Source organism: Phyllobates terribilis, unplaced genomic scaffold, assembly GCF_046119375.1.
Source record: "Phyllobates terribilis strain yellow unplaced genomic scaffold, ASM4611937v1 Scaffold_1__5_contigs__length_1240528914, whole genome shotgun sequence".
Lineage (NCBI taxonomy): Eukaryota > Metazoa > Chordata > Amphibia > Anura > Dendrobatidae > Phyllobates > Phyllobates terribilis.
The window spans coordinates 1,091,488,784-1,091,510,755 of NW_027362761.1; the positions used below are offsets into that span (position 1 = coordinate 1,091,488,784).

The following is a 21,972-nucleotide window of genomic DNA, read 5'->3' on the forward strand; positions in this document are numbered from 1 at the left end:
CAGCGCCCGCGTCTCTGCCTCCTGCTGGGCAGAGACGCCACTCCCCTCACCGCCGCGGTCCTGGTCCGGCATCTTCCAGCTCCCCTGCTGCTGCTGCACTCACCTCACGCAGCTTCCCGGGCACTGTGCTTAGGGCGCGCGCTCCCTCCCTCTTAAAGGGGCCGCTCGCGCCGTCCTAAAGAGTTCCCGGCCAATGGCCGGAGGACAACCCCTAGTTAAAGCACCTCCTCCAAAATGGAGGTGCCTGTGCAAGGTTGTTGTTTGTGTGCTAAAACTCTCCTCAGCCCTCAGGTCCCAGTGCCCGCCAGTCTGTCTGTAGGCCGTGCTTGCCAGCCTGCCTATCAGCTGTGCCCGCCAGCCTGTCTATCAGCCATGCCCTCCAGCCTGTCTATCAGCCGTGCCCGCCAGCCTGTCTATTAGCCGTGCCCGCCAGCCTGTATCAGCCGTGCACACCAGCCTGTCTATCTGCCGTGCCCGCCAGCCTGTCTACCTGCCGTGCTCGCCGGCTTGCCTACCCGGATCACCTGTCAGGTTACCTGCTGTGTCCGCCTGCTTGTCCACCCGGATCACCTGTCTGGCTACCAGCCGTACCCGCCTGCTTGTCCACGCGGATCACCCGTCAAGCTACCTGCCGCAGTACCTGTCAGCCTCAGCCACCTGACCCGTCGGAGTCGCCTGCTCTCACACAAGGTCGGTCCCAGAGTGGCACCTGGTTCCCCTGCCCGGTCCCTCCTTGGTTCACGGAGTCAACTAAGCCGCCGTGCGACCATGATCGGTCTGAGTAGGCGCTTAGTTACGCCCCTCTGGTCCCTCCTTGCATCCCAGCACAGAGGTTCCACCGCCCGGACCCGTAACAGTTTGCGCAGGCCATGGAACCCGGTGGCTCCCAGGCTCTCAGACCTGTACCAAGAGGTCTCTCGCCAGAGATCCCAACAGGATACTATCCTGTCCTACCTGTGGACAGTCAACTCCCGCCTGGACGTGCTGTCCACCCCGACTGTGCCCGCCTCTAACAGAGCGGCACCCACTCCGGTGGCACCTCAACCCAATGGCATCCGGCTTTGGACCCAGGCTATCTGCTCCTCCACATTATGGTGGTGACCCGGCCCTATGTAGGGGCTTCTTAAAACAGTGCACGCTGCACTTTGAACTCCTGGCACACCAGTTCACCTCCAACCAGGCCAAGGTGGCATTCATCATGTCTCACCTCACCGGAGAGGCGTTGGCATGGCTTAACCCTCTGTGGGAGAGAGGGGATCCTCTGGTGTCCGATCTCCAGGCTTTCCTCGCGGCTTTCCGGAAGGTGTTCGATGAACCTGGACAAAAATCTTCTACTGCCTCCTCACTTCTCCGACTCCGCCAAGGGAGTCTCTCTGTGGGCCAGTATGCCATGTGTTTCCAAACCCTCGCATCTGAACTTGCCTGGAACAATGAGGACCTGGTGTCCACCTTTTGGGAGGGCCTTTCCGGACGGATCAGGGATGAGCTAGCCGGTCGTGAAATACCTTCCTCACTGGACGACCTAGTGTAATTAGCTACCCGGATTAGCTACCTGGATTAGCTACCTCTGTGCCTTGCTCCCATCTTCCAAAGTCCAGTCTCGCAACCTGCACTCCCCCGAGTGTCTCCTCCAGAGCCTATGCAAATTGACCAAGTAAAGATGGTCAAGTCTCGCCGGGAGACCCGTCGTGCTGAGGGGAGTTGCTTCTATTGTGGCAATATAGAGCATCAGATCCGCTCTTGCCCGGTGAGACCGGGAAACTCCAGTGTCTAGGACCGCTTGGAGAGGTCATCCTAGGCAAGAGTTCTTCCTCTCTGCCCTTGACTCTGTCCGTTTCCATTACCAGTGGTGAGACCCGCTTCTTCTAGACTGCCCATCTGGATTCCGGAGTCGCTCCCCACATATGGTGATTCTAATCTCAATCTGCTGACAGGTACCTGAGGCTGTGTACTCACATTTATATATTTCTATCTAATCATTCATGTGTTTTGTATGTCTCATGAGATTTTCTATTGGGTATGTGCAATATAGAGTCTGGGGAATATTGACCACCACAGATACCCCATTTCAGTCTGTGCAATTTATATTCCATTTCTTATTCATTTACGTGTATTACCATGCATTATATCTCACAAGAATATAGGAAGGTTTTTTTTTTTTTTGCTATAGCTGGCTCTTCCAGTAGTGGTGTTTTTCCACTATTTTTAATGGTGTTTTAATTGTCGGTCGGTATGTTCTTCTGTATATGTGTGTCAGGATCTATATGTTTTAAATAAACTGATGTATATTTATGGTAAATTATTTATTGTTGATTATTTGGGTGATCACCTCTAGAAAGCATATCTTCTTTTTTCTTTGATTGTCATGTGCACTATGTTGTGATATGCTGGGGGTAGATCCCAAATATTAGATGGTGCCCTCCTAATAAGTGGTGTTTGGATTCCGGAGTCGCTGGGAATCTCATCCAACAGGCCGTTGTGGAACGTTTTCAGATTCCTACCGTACATCTGGCGGATCCTGTAGCGGTTTCCTCTGTGGATGGAAAGCTTTTCCCTGAAACCATCTTGTTGGTCACTGAGCCAATAAGGTGGGAATGCTGCACTCGGAGAAGATCTCCTTTTAAGTTCTGTCCGGTCTCTCACACCCCCTCTTGCTTGGTCTGCCTTGGTTACAGAGACATGAGCCCGTCCTGAATTGGAGCTCGGGTGAGGTGCTCCGTTGGGGTCAGGAATGCCATAAGACCTGTCTGGTTCCGGTTCTTCCTGCTCGACCCCCGTCTACTCTGGCTAACTTACCTGGCCTGCTAGCACCACACTGGTCCTACGCGGACGTCTTCAATAAAAAGGAGGCAGAGACACTACCACCTCATAGGCCGTATGATTGCCCCATCGACCTAATACCTGGTGCTTCACCTCCTCGTGGGCGAATCTACCCCTTGTCGCTGGCCGAGACCCGTGCCATGTCTGAATACATTGAAGAAAATCTTGCTAGGGGATTTATCCAGAAATCCACCTCCCCGACTGGAGCAGGATTCTTCTTTGTCAAAAAGAAAGATGGCTCTCTTCGCCCTTGTATCGACTATAGAGGCCTAAACCAGATTACCATCAAGAATAAGTACCCTCTGCCTCTCATCTCGGAGCTGTTTGATCGCCTAAAAGGCGCAAGGATTTTCACTAAGCTCGACCTGCGTGGAGCGTACAATCTGGTTCAGATTCGCCAAGGAGACGAGTGTCTTCCAGGAGTTAGTAAACAATATATTTTAAGATCTCCTGTATTCCTGCGTGGTGGTGTACCTGGACGATATCTTGGTGTTCTCCCCTGATCTGCCCTCTCACCGGAGGGATGTTCGTCAGGTCCTGCTGAGGCTCTGAAAGAATCGCCTGTATTCTAAGTTTGAGAAATGCCTCATTGAGCAGACATCTCTGCCGTTTCTGGGGTATATCATTTCTGAGACCAGACTGCAGATGGATCCCGAGAAAGTGTCTGCCTTCTTGAAGTGGCCCCGACCGGAGGGGTTGAAGGCTATTCAGCGGTTCCTGGGATTCGCTATTACCGCCTTTTCATTCCTCATTTCTCCTCCTTGACAGCTCCCATCTCTGCTCTTACCTGTAAGGGAGCAAATCCCAAGGAGTGGTCTTCCGAGGCAGAGAATGCCTTTATCTCTCTTAAACAAGCCTCCCCCTCCGCTCCTGTGCTACACCGTCCGGATTGCAATAAACATTTCTTCCTGGAGGTTGATGCCTCTTCCTCCGGAGCCGGAGCGGTGCTTACCCAGAAATCTTCGTCCGGACAAATGGTGACCTGGGGCTACTTTTCCAAACTCTTCTCTCCGTCTGAGCGCAATTACTCCATAGGAGATCAAGAACTGCTGGCCATCAAATTAGCGCTGGAGGAGTGGCGCTACTTGCTTGAGGGGGCTCTGCACTCGGTGGTCATCTACACTGACCATAAAAACCTCGCTTATTTTCAGACTGCCAAAAGACTAAACCCGTGTCAGGCCAGATGGTCTTTGTTCTTTGCTCGATTCTGCTTCAGTCTTCGTTATCGCCCGGCAGACAAGAACATTAAAGCCGACGCTCTAACCCGCTCTTTTCTGTCTTCTGCCCTGGAGGAGGAGCCTTTACACATCATTGATCCCTCCAGAATTATGACTGTTGCTCCATTTCACCTGTCTCATCTACCTCCTGATAAGATCTTTGTAGCGGCTCAGGATCGGAAGAAGGTCTTACTCTGGGGCCATTCACCCAAACTGGCTGGCCATGCCGGCCACAAGAACACACTTCTGCTCATTGCTAGGCACTATTGGTGGCCCACCTTGCGCAAGGATGTTGCGGATTTTGTCGCGGCTTGTTCCTCTTGTGCCAGTAACAAGATACCTAGGCCTCTTCCAGCCAGTCGCAATGCATATTGCAATGGATTTCATCACGGATCTTCCTGTATCAGCCGGTTGTACTGTCATTTGGGTGGTCGCCGACCGCTTCTCCAAGATGGCTCACTTCATCCCTCTGCCTGGTCTTCCGTCTGCCCCTGTGCTGGCTAAGGACTTCATCCATCACATCTTCCGTCTCCATGGCTTACCCCTCCACATTGTCTCGGACCGAGGAGTTCAGTTCACTTCTCGCTTTTGGAGAGCCACGTGCAAGCTGCTGGATGTCTCTTTGGATTTTTCTTCGGCCTATCATCCTCAGTCCAGTGGTCAAGTGAAACGTATCAATCAGATCCTTACCAGTTTTCTTCGGCACTTTGTCAACGTTCACCATAGCGATTGGGTTGAGCTCCTGCCCTTTGCCGAGTTTTCCTATAACAACCATGCGAGTGAGTCTTCTGCTAACTGTCCGTTTTTTGTGGTCTACGGTCTACACCCCCGGATTCCGTTTCCCGTCTCCTCCTCAGTGGATAACCCTGCCGCGGAGTCTCTCGTCTGTGAATTTTCTGCGATTTGGGAAGACACTAGATCTGCTCTCCTTCAGTCCTCCGAGCGGATGAAGAAGCATGCTGATAAGAGACGTCTGGATCAGCCTCAATTCCGTCCGGGAGACAAGGTCTGGCTTTCCTCCAAATATGTCCGCCTCAAGATACCATCTTACAAGTTGGGTCCGCGGTTCATCGGTCCGTTCGAGATTCTGAACCAAATAAAACCAGTGGCTTACAAGCTGAAACTCCCAGCCTCCTTACAAATCCCCAACTCTTTTCACGTGTCTCTCCTCAAACCGGTTGTCCTTAATTCTTTCTCTGACGATCCAGGTACCACTCCGGCTCCAGTCTCCGCTGAGGACATCTTTGAGGTAGAGAACATTTTAGCCATCGAGAAGGTAAGAGGAAAGACTTTCTTTCTTGTGGATTGGAAGGGGTTTGGTCCTGAGGAGAGATCTTGGGAGCCCAGGGAGAACATTTGTGCCCCTCGTCTTCTAGAAAAATTTCTTGTGGGCCTAAAGAAGAGGGGACGTAAAGGGGGGTGTACTGTAGCGCCGGCGTCTCTGCCTCCTGCCAAGCAGAGACCCCGCTCCCCTCACCGCCGCTGTCCTGGTCCGGCGTCCTCCAGCTCCCCTGCTGCTGCTGCGCGCACCTTGCGCAGCTGTCCGGGCACTGTGCTTAGGGCGCGCGCGCTCCCTCCCTCTTAAAGGGGCCGCGCGCGCCATCCTAAAGAGTCCCCGGCCAATGGCCGGAGGACCACCCCTATTTAAAGCACCTCCTCCAAAATGGAGGTGCCTGCACAAAGTTGTTGTTTGTGTGCTAAAACTCTCCTCAGCCCTCAGGTCCCAGTGCCCGCTAGTCTGTCTGTAGGCCGTGCCTGCCAGCCTGTGTATCAGCCGTGGCCGCTAGCCTATCAGCTGTGCCCGCCAGCCTTTCAGCCGTGCCCACCAGCCTGTCTACCAGCCGTGCCCGCCTGCTTGCCTACCCGGATCACCTGTCAGGTTACCTGCTGTGTCTGCCTGCTTGTCCACCCGGATCACCTGTCTGGCTACCAGCCGTACCCGCCTGCTTGTCCACGCGGATCACCCGTCAAGCTACCTGCCGCAGTACCTGTCAGCCTCAGCCACCTGACCCGTGGGAGTCGCCTGCTCTCACACAAGGTCGGTCCCAGAGTGGCACCTGGTTCCCCTGCCCGGTCCCTCCTTGGTTCACGGAGTCGACTAAGCCGCCGTGCGACCAGGGTCGGTCCGAGTAGGCGCTTAGTTACTCCCCTCTGGTCCCTCCTTGCATCCCAGCACAGAGGTTCCACCGCCTGGACCCGTAACAACAGTCATGATTCAGCCTCGCAAATCACTACATGGGCTCAGGGATACTTATTGTACAGTATATGAACACAGTCCGTTGTGCAATTCACAAATGCAAGTTAAAGCTGTATCAGGCAAAGAAGGAGCCATAGATCAACACGACACTGAAATGCTGCAGTCTTCTTTGAGCCAGAGCTCATTTATAATGGACGAAGGCAAAACAGAAAACTGTTCTGTGATCAGAAGAATCACAATGTGAAATTCTTTATGGAAACCACAGACGCCATGTCCTGCGGACTCAAGAGGAGAGGGACCGTCCAGCTTGTTATCAGCGCACAGTTCCTGCGTCTCTGATGATATGGGGTTACATGTGTATGGCTTGGGAAGCTTACAAATCTTGAAAGGCACCATCATTGCTGAACACTAGAGGTTTTAGAACAACATATGCTTCATCAAGAAACCAACTATTTCAGGGAAGACCTTGGACAGCAGGTGAAATAAGTATTGAACACGTCACCAATTTTCTAAGTAAATATATTTCTAAAGGTGATATTGACATGAAATTCTCACCAGATGTCGGCAACAACTCATCCAACCCACATAGGCGAAGAAATCAAACTATAGATGTCCATAAATTAAGTTATATGTAATAATGAGAAATGACACAGGGAAAAAAAGTATTGAACACGCTTATTGAAATTTATTTAATACTTTGTACAAAAGCCTCTGTTTGTGATGAAGCTTCAAGACGCCTCCTGTATGGAGAAATTAGTTGCATGCATTGCTCAGGTGTGATTTTGGCCCTTTCTTACACACAAACATTCTTGAAATCCTAAAGGTCCCGTGGGCTCCTTCTATGAACCCTGAACTTTAGCTACTTCCATAAATTTTCTATTGGATTTAGGTCAGATTATTGGCTTGGCCATTCTAGCAGCTTTTTTTTAATACCCTCAAATTAGTTTTAGAATATTATTAGAAATATATTTACTTAGAAAATTTGTGACGTGTTCAATACTTATTTCACCCGCTGTATATTTCAGCAAGACAATGCTAAACCACATTCTGCATCCATCACTACAGCATGGCTTCACAGAAAAGAGTTCAGGTGATGAACCGGCCGCCTGCAGTCCAGACATTTCACCAATAGGAAAAATTTGGTGCATTATGAAACGAAAAATCCAGCAAAGATCCAGGACTGTTGCGAATCTAGAATCCTACATCAGACAAGAATGGGACAGCATTCCTCTCCCAAAACTCCAGCAATTGTCTTCTCGCTTCCAAGACATTTACAGACTATTATAAAAAGATGGGATGCTACACAATGGTAGACATGGACGTGTCTCAAAATTTTTTGAGATGTGTTGCTGTCATCAATTTCTAAATGAGTTTTTTTTTTTCAAAATGAAATGGAAAAATGTCTTCCACCTTCCGATCCGTGATCTATATTCTGTTGTGAATAAAATGTCTGTAAGAGATTTTCAAGTTACTGAATTCTTGTTTTCTGTATATTTTACTCAGTGTCCCAACTTTTTTGGAACTTGGGTTTTACTCTACAGGTTTTGAAGGCAGCATACCACCACTTTAGGCTTCCTTGACACACTTTTTTTTTTTTTTTTTAGCTTGTAAGAAACGCCGTGTATTTCATATGCATTTTACCTAGAGCACGCTTTTTCTTTTAAAGAAAATACTAAAACCTTACAAACACCGAAAAAACAAAGCCACCAAACTCACACAATGTTTGCATAATATTTGACAATTAACTAACAGTCAACATCTGACTACAGAATTTTTGCTGCCAACAAAAAAGCGAACAAATATCTATGTTTTTGTAAAAAAAAAAGTTTTGTGTAAATGCGCACTTAGAAAGGTTATTCTAGTGAGAGAAACTTTCATACATATACTGCATAATGGCATTAAAGGGGTTGACCCCTATTGTGGACAATTTTAATTTTATTTGAACGCATGGATTGGGGATAAAAGAAAATTTGCAATTGATTTTATTGAAAATGTTGTATTGTTTGCCTTCTATAGCCTCTGTGTTGCACTATCTAATGCTGGCTGGAGAATGAGTTAACTGAGAATCCATCAGTGAGCTCATACTGATGGCCTCATAAGAGAGTCTGTGCCTCTTTTATCTGTTTTTTTTTTATGAGCTTTTCCTCACCTGATTTATGACCACATCAAAGTTAAATGGGAACCAAAGAGCCTGCAAAAGTCAAACAGTGAAACATTTTTAATGAAACTCAATTTACAAAATTATTTTATAACCCCAAATACATGCATTCTTTAAAAAAATGTCTCCAAAGTAGGACAACCCCTTTAATTATATATGAAAGCACCCCATCTTGTGTATTGTATATACACAAGATGGAAAGTGCTTGACAACTTGGTCACACTATATAAATCCATGCAACCGGCATGGATTTATATAGTGTGACCAAGTTACGATGCTGCAAATGCAGCATCAATAGTAAAAAAAAAGAATAAAAATGTTGAAAAATAAAAAAAAAACATTATACTCACCTTCCGATGGCCCCCGGTCTCCTTCATGGGAGGTCCTTTTACACCACTGCGAGCAGCCGAAGCGCCAGCAGCGCCGCTGGGAGCAGACAGGGGGCCATCAGAAGGTAAGTATATGTTTTTTTTTATTTTAATTCTTTTTTAACTACAGGTACTATGGTACCCGGGTCTGGAGGAGAATCTCCTCTTCTCCAGACCTGGGTACCATCCGCACATTGAATCGCATAACATCCGCATGCATGCTTCCGCCGCGATTCCACAAAATTAATGCTAGTGCTGCAGATTTTTCCGCAATGATAATCCGCAGCGTAAATTTCTGCAGCATGTGCACAGCACATGCGATCATTGGGGAACATGGCGGAAATGCAGCCTCGGAAACGCATTAAATCTGCATCGTGGGCACGCAGCCTAAATCAAATTAATGTATTGTAAGTTTCAGGTATCCTGAAATTGTAAAAGAACATAGTTCTTTTCAGGACACTTTAAAGAGGATGTCTTCCGCAAGATATTGATAACTTATCATTAGGATAGGTCATAAAAAAATCAGTTATCTCATTGACTTGAGAGATTTTTTAGGCTTTCTTTGTGATCTGTGCAGACACTATCAAGCAGAGGTGGGGAGGAGGGAAGCTGTGTCCATACCCTATTGTGAATAGTAGATCCTGTGTTATCTATTTATAGGTGTTATCTGACATTTTAATCCTGCCTGTGATGATAAGGAGATGATTGCCTTGAGATGATCTCTACAAAACAGGCTCTGTTGCCATAGATAAATAAATATATTTGACCCATGACACTCCCTTTAATAAGTGCTGTTGCCCTTTAATTTTCAGAATCAGTGGGGGTCTCAGAGGTCAGAGCCCTGAAATTATTTATATTCACTGTGTTTATGGCACAATAAAACACATATTTGCTGAGTTCTCTGTGCTGCTTCGTTCATACATCTTTGCTCTAATGATTCGTTACTTTTCATCATTTCACTTATTAAAATAATTAAAATTTAACATTTCCACTTTTTAACAATTCAAATGCAAAATAGCATTTTCTTACACTACATATTCGTGCTCTATATGTTATGAAACATATATATACACCATTGGTAAGAATTCATTACAATGTATGCTAATTATCTTGGCAAATTAATACAACATCTTAATCCTAATCATTGTAATGAATGTTTGAATGTTTAATGCCAACGAATTATGTGCCCTGATTATTATGTTCCTGATCGTCACAGATTCAGTTGTATTAATGTATGTAAAATGGATGTGATATCTCACATTAGCTGTTAAATACCAATAATTGTGATGTAATTAAATAGTTGATTGGTATCTGCCAAAGGTATATATGTATATATCAGTGACATTAGTGATATGTTAAGATAAATTTTATAGTTTTAGAGTTCAAAGAAGACACAAGTCCAACAAATTCAACCCATAACCAAACATGTTGATCTAGACCAGGGATGTCAAACTCACACACAGAGGACTAAACTTAAAAATTTGGTCACGGGCCAACCAGTATACAGTGTAATGGTACATAGTCCTCCATACAGTATAATGGCCCCACACAGTCCTCCATACAGTATAATGGCACCACATAGTCCTCCATACAGAATAATGGCACCACATAGTCCTCCATACAGAATAATGGCACCACATAGTCCTCCATACAGAATAATGGGGCTTCACATAGTTCCCCATACTGAATAATGGCTTCACATAGGAGTGGTGGTTCTGGTGCCGCTGGCCTAATAAAACCACCCTGCGGGCAAGATTTGGCCCACGGGCCAGAGTTTGACATGTATGAGCTAGAAGGAGGCAAAACCCCCATGAGGTAATGAGTAGAAACATTCCTTCCCAACTCCACATACAGCAATCAGACTAGTTCCTTGGATCAATGTCCCATCAAAGAATCTAGCACTGATAACCTCGATATTATATTTTTGAGTTAACTCCTAACATCCCAGTCAGTTCTCTACAGCCCATTGATTTCTATACAACAGTTAGCTGCTCTCCTCTCTCGCTATCAGCTCCTGTCAGGGCTCTTATTAGTCCTGCAAAAATCACTTTGTTGTCCACATTTTAGATCTCTATTCTACGGGCCGGTAATATGGCACGGATCACTTTCTATGAACCCATGCTGTACCTTAACATGTAAAAATCATGGCATGCTCTGCTTCTAGAGGAGAATATCAGTCTGATGAAGGCATTGTGTGCCTAGGGTTCTGCAGACTGCCCCTTGTGCTACCATTTAGTGGCAATATCATGGACATGGCCACAATTATACAAAAGGATATTTAAAAGTGGCAACCAATTACATGGTGCCCGGTACTCAAAGTGCAGCACTCGGGAGAAATTGAGCTTTATTTTTCCCTAGAACTGCTGGCTTTCAGTCATACAGGCGTGACGGCGCGGCCTCAGTCACCATTCACAGCACTGAAAGCAGTGATTATAAGCACACCCCAGCACTTTGACTGATAGCCATCTCTGCACTGATGCACTGCAGACCATATTACCTTATTCCATACAACAGATCCGTACAATGCAGATATAAAATGTGGAGAACAAAGTGATTTTTCACATGCAGTAAACCAAGTAAAAGTAGGCATGATGTGATCCTACATGTGATCCTGTGACTTTGGCGGCATATTACTAGAAGCCCTATCTTGAGCTCACAAAAAAAGCTGGAAGGTACAGGTCATCAATCAGAGAAGCAAACGTAGAAAGACAGTTTATTAAAGGGGTTGTCTGGTGAAAACAAGTTATCATCTATCTACCTGATAACTTATTGATCGGTGGCTGTCTGACTGCAGGGACCCACACTGATCGGCAGATTGAGAAATTTTTATTCTAGTTAGAATGAAGCGGCAGCACGCATGCCTGACCGTCGCTACATTCCTTATCTGTGGGGCTGCCGGAACAAGCCAAGTGCAGCGCTCGTAAGCCCCATAGAGAATGAATGGAGCGCCGATCCATTCAAACAGGGATAAAAGTGTTGATTCTGCCAAACAATTCGGATCCCAGTGGTCAGACCACTTATAAATAAGGTATCACCTATCACTTGGATATAACTTGTTTTCATCAGAGAACTTTTTTAATGCAAAATGGAGATGAGAAGTGTGAGTATTGCTCCAATGTGGACATAATGGAGGTGGAAGCCCCTGAAGGCTATTGAAAATTCGAATTAGATATAGATTGGTAAAAAAGCCAGATACAAAAATTATTGTTTATCTTACAGCTATCAACTGGGGCATTGAGCATATTCTGAAATCTCTCCATTGGTCACTAGAAGAGCTTGTTCTGGCCCTGACATCCCACTTAGTAGTTGTTAGTTTTGCATTCTGCAGAGTGGCCAGTAACGCATCCATTACATTGCTCTATAGGGCACACTGATTCAGACCACTCACTCCCTCCTAGAACAAGGACGAGGAGGAACAAAACGCTGTTGTTTGATACGAGTATTCTTTTTATTCTTGCTATGCAATAGAATCAGTGCGAAATGGCCAAATGCAATACAAGTACAACATACTACTAATGCACAATTTACAAATACAACATACTACTAGTACACACATATAACATATTACAAATAAAACATCCGACAAGTGCAAAATTACAATACTGCTAGTACACAAGTACAACATACTGTACTACGAATACAATATACTACTAGTACACAGGAACAACATACTGTAAGTGCACCATTACAACATACAAAAATATCATACTGCTAGTACAAAAGTACAACAGACTACCAGTGCAACATACTACTAGTACACAAGTACAACATACTGCAAGAACAACATATGGCAAAATTTACAAGTACAACATATTACAAGTACAAAATGACAGCATACTTCTAGTACAACCTACTATTAGTACACAAGTATAACATACTACAAAATACAACATATTGCAAGTACATAAGTACATCATACTGCTAGTACACAAGTATGACATACTACAAGTACAACATGCTACTAGTACACAAGTACAAGATACTACATGTACATCATACTACAAGAACAACATACTTAATGTACAATACATAAGGACAACATACTACAAGTACAATGTAATACAAATTTACAGGTATAACAAACTACAAGTACGTAAGTAATACATACTACGAGTACAACAAACTACAAGTGCAACATACAAATAGTGCAACATACAAATAGTGCAACATACAAATAGTGCAACATACTAATAGTGCAACATACAAATAGTGCAACATACTAATAGTGCAACATACTAATAGTGCAACATACAAATAGTGCAACATACAAATAGTGCAACATGCAAATAGTGCAACATGCAAATAGTGCAACATACAAATAGTGCAACATACAAATAGTGCAACATACAAATAGTGCAACATACAAATAGTGCAACATACAAATAGTGCAAAATGCAAATAGTGCAACATGCAAATAGTGCAACATACAAATAGTGCAACATACTAATAGTGCAACATACTAATAGTGCAACATACAAATAGTGCAACATACTAATAGTGCAACATACTAATAGTGCAACATACAAATAGTGCAACATACAAATAGTGCAACATGCAAATAGTGCAACATGCAAATAGTGCAACATACAAATAGTGCAACATACAAATAGTGCAACATACAAATAGTGCAACATACAAATAGTGCAACATGCAAATAGTGCAACATGCAAATAGTGCAACATACAAATAGTGCAACATACTAATAGTGCAACATACAAATAGTGCAACATACTAATAGTACAACATACTACTTGCTTCATTTATGTTTCTCCTATGGGAATAAAAGTATTTTCTGAATTGTAACTCGTTACTTATGGAAATGTATGAATAGGAATGTTTTCTACCACAGTTTACTGAAGTATCCAGTCCAGGTTGCCAACCATAGTATCACTTATAAATACCGATGAAATACCCCTTTAGTATTTCAGTAATTAGTCCCAACGCTCGCAGTTTGCCCTGGAATTTCATAGCTCATGAAAGTTATGATTGAGAAGCATTGTCGCTTGACACGTTGACATTTACTTAATGCTATAAACTGGTTGGAATATTCCTTGCTTTTACATCAAGCTTTTTTTGCACGGGTTTAATGCTGCCGTTTTATTGATTTGTTTTTTATTCCACCATTAAATTGAGCAGCGCATTTTCCACTACTTAGTGGTAATTTAAGAGCTGATGATAAAGCATCATCTGTACAGTATACTGTCACCCGTCATAAAGACGACGCCTTCATCAGACACATCCCGGGCACCTGACATCTTAATAGAGGAAGAGAAGGGTTACGGGTTATATTTAAATGATGTTCTCAGTCACTGGATCATTGACACTTTTGCTCCTACCAGCTAAAGTGCAAATTATAAATAACTGCTTTCTCAGAGGTGTTCATTATACCTCATTGGGTCTTGTTATGGAAAATGCAAATGTAATTTAAAAGTGTCAGCCCTTAGAATGAGCAATTACTTGTTCATTTCTGAGCATGTTTTATTGTCAGTGTAATGGTGCGCTTGTGTTCTCAGGGAATGACTTGACTACATTGCTTTGTATGGGCCGGTGCCAACATTGTGCTGTGAAGGAATGGTACATGTAATCAGGCATGAGAATAGATGAATAGTAGTGCCGGTCTATGAAGGGGCTCCTGCCAAGAAGGGGAAGCACACAACACGTTGAATAGGATTAAATTAAGCACATTGATTATATATACCCTATCTGTCTGTCTGTCCATCTATCTGGGTGTCTGTCTGTGGGTGTACGTGATTCTATCATTATCATTTGTGGATTATATTGTGATATATACACTATATAAGTATTGTAAATGGGATTTCAGCCCTTACATAGGAAATGTTATAGGACAGGCTACTACGTATTGATTTATGGATCAGTTTCATAGGTATAAAATGTGTTTAGCAACCAGTATATGAAGATTTATCAAAACGGAAAAAGAACAAATACCGTTTTTGCTGCCCATAGCACCAACAATTTTGTCCACGTGTGTGAATGCTTCTAAATCTTATTTATTTCACCTATTTATATACCTATCTACAGTCATTAAACAAACTAATGTTCATTGCTCCGGTAGCTGCTATTAAAGGCAGATGCCAGCTGTATAACACAGCCAGAATTTTCCTCGCATGAAATGGTCTCAATTGATAAGCCCAGTCCATATACCTGCACTCAACATGATCCCTACATGTATGGTGAGTGTTGAGAAGTGGTTTTCCAAATAATTTGGATTCCATCAGCCTACAATGAGAAAGATTATTCACAAGTAGAAAACATTCAAGACAGTTGATAAGTCTTCCTATGAGTGGACATCCCAACAAATTCACCATAAGGTCCATTTGTGCAGTGCTTGGAGACTTTGCAAAAAAAAGCCAAGAGCTACACCTCAGACTCTAAAGGCCTCCGTTAGCATATTAGCATGACAAATTCATGAATGTACTGATAGAAAAAAAAGTATGGCTTGACAAAGCCTTTTATTTCTAAAAAGAGCATGGCAGTATGGCTAAAGTCTGCAAAGTTGTATCTAAATACACCAGAAGACTTCTTGAACTGTGAATTTTGGACAGACGAGTCCGAAGTAGAGATGTTAGTCCAAAATAGACGTTAAAGCAGTCTTTATTAATAAGTCTGCAGTCACTCTGTGTGAATACAGACTTACGCATGGTGCGCTGCGAGGATTCGCCGGTTTTTGAGCCGGGACCGGAGAGTACATATGCGTTATGCATACTCTCGGCCAGACCCCGTCTAGTGGGCACGGCCTCACTCGATACAATATTGTAGAATATTGTTACATCAGGTATGTCCTATTACAAGACTGCGCTAGTATCAGTGAACTCTTTAGAATGAGAACTACCTCTCAGTGACCAATCAAACTTGGGCAGATATCTAAGATAATTGAAAAAATGTTAGCTCACCTAATACAATAGTTTTTTTATTGATTGCATTGTTGGTCTAATAATTTGCAGAGTATGACCTAGGAATGGTCTGAAATCATTTTACATACAATATTGTAAAATTTTCAATAAAAGGCACTAGTAAATGAATTACAAACGGATGTATCCACCTTTACCTTTTCTTGGATTTTTCATTTTCTCAGTGACTCCAGTTTCTTACTATAAACCCTAGATAGGCTACAATTCACATGATAACCACTCCAGCAATTACAAAACTACAACTCCCAGAACACCCTTGCTGTAGGGGCATGCTTGAAATTCTTTCCGAAAGCTGGAGAACCAAAGTTTGTTGATATATGTTATATTATTAAATACTTATATTTAATTAAAGGGGTTAAACAGAACTTTGGGTTTTTTTTGGCTATGGGGCTAAGAACTTACTTGCAGGTAGTTGCTAACTTACCTTCCTGTTCTGATCTCATCTGGCTCAGGGTAGTTACGGGCCGCTCCTGCCCTCGATTCTCCTACTTCTGGAGACATCACATCGACAGAGCAGCTCCTTTTCTTCTGCTCTACTATGTCGACAGGGGAGCTGACTGCCAGTCAGAGTGATGTCCGCAGTGACGCCCAATCAACAGAGCAGACCGGAAGTAAAAGAGCTGCTCTGTTGACAATTGAAGCCAGAGAATCGCCGCCTGATCTGGGAGAGATCGTCAACCTACCTACCAGAAAGTTCTTAGCCCTGTAGCCAAAAAAAACCCAAAGTCCACTATAACCCCTTTACCTTAAACCTACTTGTTCTATTATAAATGTATTCAAACCTAACACTTACCATTTGCGTTCCCTCCACAGGGCAGCAAACAGCTGCTGAACAACTACCCTGTTTACATAAGCGGTAAACAATGGGATGAGGCAGTCAACTCCTCCAAGAAAGACGGAAGGCGTCTCCTCCGATACCTCATAAGATTTGTTTTCTCAACTGATGAGCTTAAATACTCATGTGGCCTTGGGAAAAGGAAAAGGTCAGTGCAGACAGGAGACTCTGGTCCTGAAAGACGTCCCCTGGATCCTGTTAAAGTTACATGTCTCAGAGGTACTGCATCTTTTCACTCAGTGTAACTCTCATTTCATATCTGGCACTTTCATTTATAGGGGCCGTATTATACATCTTTTCTGCCGGTATTACTGCTATGTCTGTGTTAATATACATACTTTGTGTCATATGGGAGCGTCCACCTATAAATCTAAGTTCTTGTTATCCTCCTGAATCACCATGTTATAGAATTCTGGTGTAGAATAAAAAAATTTACAATATAGATCCGTGTAGGCTGCAGCATATGGGTTTACAGTCAGTTTTGTAGTAAGAACATTTTGGTGTGAATATCACAAATAACGGTGTAATTTCTGCAGATTTATTTGTTAATTGATCTTAGACAAGGATTTGTGTATCACATCAATGAGAACTGAATAAGGTTAAGTGAAGATACGGCAACAATAGGGTTATCTTACAATGTTTAAACTGACAACTAAGTATCTTGATAATCCTCATAGACATGAACAATAGAGTAGAGGAAAAAAACGCTGCCAGACACCTCGTGAGAAAAAAAAATTGAGGATATTGAAGTCCAACATTTTTTTCACACCGTTTCTATGGATATAGTCAGGAGGTCCACAAACAGATCAATCATCATCATCATTATCCACAGGGTTTTGCCAACTCTGATCCTGCCTGTTTGCAGCTATGACCAGCTTTGCTGATAAAGTACATTATTGGGTTAGGAAATAATGGAAATTGGGTAACAGGAAACCATAACATAACAAGCTAGGAATAAGAGTCCAATTTTTTTTTAAATCATTTTTAAATCACTATTTTGGTAATGTTGCGGCGGACAAGAAAAACGCAATTCTGGCGTTTTGATTTTTTTTCTCATTATGCTGCTTACCGATTGGATTAATTTATTTTAGATTTTGATAGATCAGACATTTCTGAATGCAGCGATACCAAATATGTATTATTTTTGTATTGTTTTCTTTTCAGTAAACCAAAAGAGGAGTGATTTGAACTTTTGTGTTTTTGTTTTTTTTCTTCATATTTTTAAAAACTTTTTTTTTTTACTGTAATTAATAGTCCCCTTTGGAGACTTGAAGCTGCGATCGTCTGATCGTTTGTGTTACACATAGCAGGGCTTCAGCACTACTATGTATAGCAGAAATCACAATCTCCGATGAACGCCGGCCATGAGCTGACGTTCACAGGAGTATCATAATGACAGGCACGGGGATCATCAGCAGACCCCCGGCTGTCATGACAACCCACCAACGTTCTCCGATCACATGACAGGGGTGCCGAGGCAGGATTAATGACGTGCTTCCGGCCGGCGCGTGTTAAATCCCACTGTCAGTGAATGACAGTGGGATATAACTGGTTAACAGTCACGGGTGGAGCACCGCTCTACCCGCGGCTGTTAGAGGCACTTGATGGCTAATTTGCATCTCGCTGATGCGCTGCTCATTGAGATGCATTAGTGAATCAATTCCCAATGTATGTAATCCTCTTTTTGTGAATTTATGAGAAAAATAAAGTAATTTCTCCCCTGGACCAGCAAGTTGACAAAATTGTAACACAGGTTAAATCCTGCAGATCTAATTACAAGGCTCTATTTTACCAGTCAGATGATGTGTAGAATTATCTGCCCCTCGCATTTGGTATCACCCTGAGAGGAGAATCTCACTGGGGTTTGCACTCCGGTAAAGTAAAAGTAAAACCTGCTTCCCTATAATACTTAAAGAAATCGTATAATTCGCTAATGATGTACAGTACTAATTAAAAATTTGGACTCACCTGTTCATGCAATGATTTTTCTTATTGGAATGTGCACATTGCAAATTCTGACTGAAAGCAGCAAAACTACAAGGGAGCACATATGCAAATAAGGAGTAAAGAAACACGTGTGAAACAAAGCGGAATGTGTGTTAAATCTTAGATTCCTCAAAGTACTCCCCTTTTACTCTGATAACAACTTTGCACAGCTCGTGGCATTCTCTCTGGCAGCTCCATCAGGTAGTCATTTGCAACGGTCTCTAACAGTCTTGAAGGAGTTCCCAGAGGTGCTGAGGACTTGTTGGCAGCTGTGCCTTCACTCTAAGGTCCAACTCATCCCAGCCATCTCTATTGCATTGAGGTCCGGTGATTGAGTTGGCCATATCATTTTTCGCAGAACTACATCCCTCTCTTTTTTGGTCAGCAAGACTCTTATATTGCCTGAAGTTGTGTTTTGGGCCATTGTCCATAATGGAAATCTAAAGTTTAACTCATACTCGTGTTTGTTTCACATGTGTTTCTTTATCCTTTGTGTTCCTTTGTGGTTTTGATGCCTTCAGGTTGAATCCATTCAAAAAGCCAAGTGCAGTGTTCGAGAGCCCCATTTTAACTGTGATAAAAGTGCCCTCTTCTGCTGATTGGTGTCAGTACCCGCATTCAAAAAGTTAATTGGATTGGTGACTGCTTCTTTTCACCAGACAGCCCCTATAAGTATGCAATCACTTTGTGCAGGCGGTAGAGATACAGATGTAAGCCCCTGTACTTTGTGTCACCCCACCTCATTGTAGATTGTAAGCTCTTACGAGCAGGGTCGTCATTATTTTTGCTTTAATTATTGTATTATCTTTTACTGTTACTTATGACTGTTGTATATGAACCTCTGAATTGTAAAGCGCTGCGGAATATGTTGGCGCTATATAAATAAAGATTATTATTAGTAGCAAAATTTATTATGAATCACAATTTTTGATAGCTTGTCACATACAGTTATTTCACTAAAGAGTGTTAACATATCTTAACATTGCACAAGTTATTGACCAATGTCAAGTTAGGTGTCGAATTAATGTTTTTGTGCCCCAGTTCCCCAAGACTGTGTTATCTGAGTCACACTAATCTTTGTTAGATCTGTAGGTGACAGCCTTGGAAATAAGTGGATCAGATAAAGTCATGTAGCGTGAGCAGTGGTCTAATACAAAAGTATCTAAAAATCTGTACCAAAGTTCTAACCCTACAACAGCTACTAGCCTCATATAGCACGGCTGTCATTTAATGTAGGACAAGAAGTTTTGAGACCTTTTTGTTATCTGGACCCAGATGTGACTACAACCTATGTACCTCATATAACTATGCCACTGGTTAAGGCATGGTTTGTGCACTACAGGAGAAGCTAAGAATAGTGATCCTTGCCTTCTAAGGCCACGTGCACACGTTCAGTATTTGGCCAGTTTTTAATTTTTGGTCAGTTTTTAATATTTGGTCAGGTCCCCACTTTCTCTAAAACCGGCCCTGAATGCATCTATAAAATATAGTTGAGATGATAACTAATGATCATAGTTACATTACGTGTAAAATGGTGTTCAGATCTGGGCATGAATTTACCCCATAAAGTGTAAAACTGAAGAAAAAAAAAACTACAAATGGGCACAGAAAAGTTGTATAACAAAATGTATGGGTAGTTTTCTGCCAGAATTCTGGTGGGCATCCTTTCACAAATTATCTCCATAATGTTCTCAGTAAACTGGAGTCCCCCCCTTGAAGATGCCGTATATAGTTCATGAAGAATTCATTTTCACGGTCCCAAAATATTTCTAATATTGTATTTACACAACATAGTGTGCACAGAGGAACATAGTAATGCCCTGTACCATAGCTGTGCCCCATAAGGATGCCAATGATTTCTTCTCCCATGGTAGAATGTGTTGTACTACATCTACATCACAGGTATACTCAGTGTATAGTGCGTTATTACAGCATGTCATGTATTATTTCTAGCATGCTGGAATATGATCTTTGAAGATAAATACATTTGCAGGATATTCAAATTCTACTAGATAAACTGTATATAAAACCACAAACAGCAACTGAAACCACCGTGATCAGTAATGCAGATACTGCACCTGCTGCTTAATGATACTGGTTGCTACATTTGCTGTTTTTAATTGTCGAGATAGATATTACAAGCCACAAATGTCTAAATAAGACTTCTCTCAGAAGAAAACTAGAAATAGCAATTGTATGCCTTGATAGCTATATTCACAAATATCTTTAACTCCATGATTCACATGTTTGCACTATATAGACAAACATATTGCACCACTATACATTACACCTACGGGAGCTTTTATTACACCCCATTCTAAATCCATAAGCATTTTGACCCGGTGACAGTTCCTCTTTAATATGACTAAAAGGATATACAGTGAAGGAAATAAGTATTTGATCCCTTGCTGTTTTTGTAAGTTTGCCCACAAAAGTTACAGGCCAAGTGGCCATATACCATATGCAGCTAATAGCGCTGTTGCATAAAGTCATCTATGAAACCCCCTGATTGGCAGTCATAACCAAATGGTGTTAAGCTAGAAGCAAAGTAGGCACTGCTTACCCCAAGGTAACTGGGAGGCCGTGAATCAGGGAAAGATTGGATGCTTCCAGACGTGCGTGTCACATGGAGTGTTCTTTGCTTTCTCAAAGTATATACAGTGGGGGAAATAAGTATTTGATCCCTTGCTGTTTTTGTAAGTTTGCCCACTGACAAAGATATAAACAGTCTATAATTTTAAGGGTAGGTTAATTTTAACATTGAGAGATAGAATATCCAAAATAAATCAACAGAATTACATTGTATAAATTAGATAAATTTATTTGCATTTTGCAGTGAGCAATAAGTATTTGATCCCTCTGGCAAACAACACTTAATACTTGGTGGCAAAACCCTTGTTGGCAAGCACAGCAGTCAGACATTTTTTGTAGATGAGGGTTGCGCACATGTCAGGAGGAATTTTGGTCCACTCCGCTTTGCAGATCATCTCTAAATAATTAAGATTTTGAGGCTGTCACTTGGCAACTCGGTGCTTCAACTCCCTCCATAAGTTTTCTATGGGATTAAGGTCTGGAGACTGGCTAGGCGACTCCATGACCCTAATGTGCTTCTTTTTGAGCCACTCCTTTGTTGCCTTGGCTGTATGTTTTGGGTCATTGTCTTGCTGGAAGACCCAGTCAGAACCCATTTTTAATGTCCTGAGGTTGTCACTCAGGATTTTACATGGCTCCATCCATTCTCCCATTGATGAGGTAAAGTAGTCCTGTGCCCTTAGCAGAAAAACACCCCCAAAACATAATGTTTCTACCTCCATGCTTGACAGTGGGGACGGTGTTCTTTGGGTCATAGGCAGCATTTCTCTTCCTCCAAATACAGCGAGTTGAGTTAATGCCTAAGAGCTTAATTTTTGTCTCATCTGACCACAGCACCTTCTCCCAATAACTCACAGAATCATCCAGGTG

General features: G+C 42.8%; 1 protein-coding gene across 2 annotated transcripts in view; it reads left to right on the plus strand.

Annotated features, from left to right (window-relative positions):
- Positions 1–21,972, plus strand: part of BEND4 (BEN domain containing 4) — a 148,730-nt gene that overhangs the window by 113,614 nt on the left and 13,144 nt on the right. The window contains exon 4 of one of the 2 annotated variants that reach the window (XM_073645585.1): positions 16,503–16,743. In XM_073645585.1, coding sequence (XP_073501686.1) covers positions 16,503–16,743 — 241 coding nt within the window. The remainder of the gene's footprint in view (positions 1–16,502; positions 16,744–21,972) is intronic. The other variant, XM_073645592.1, reaches the window with a different exon arrangement.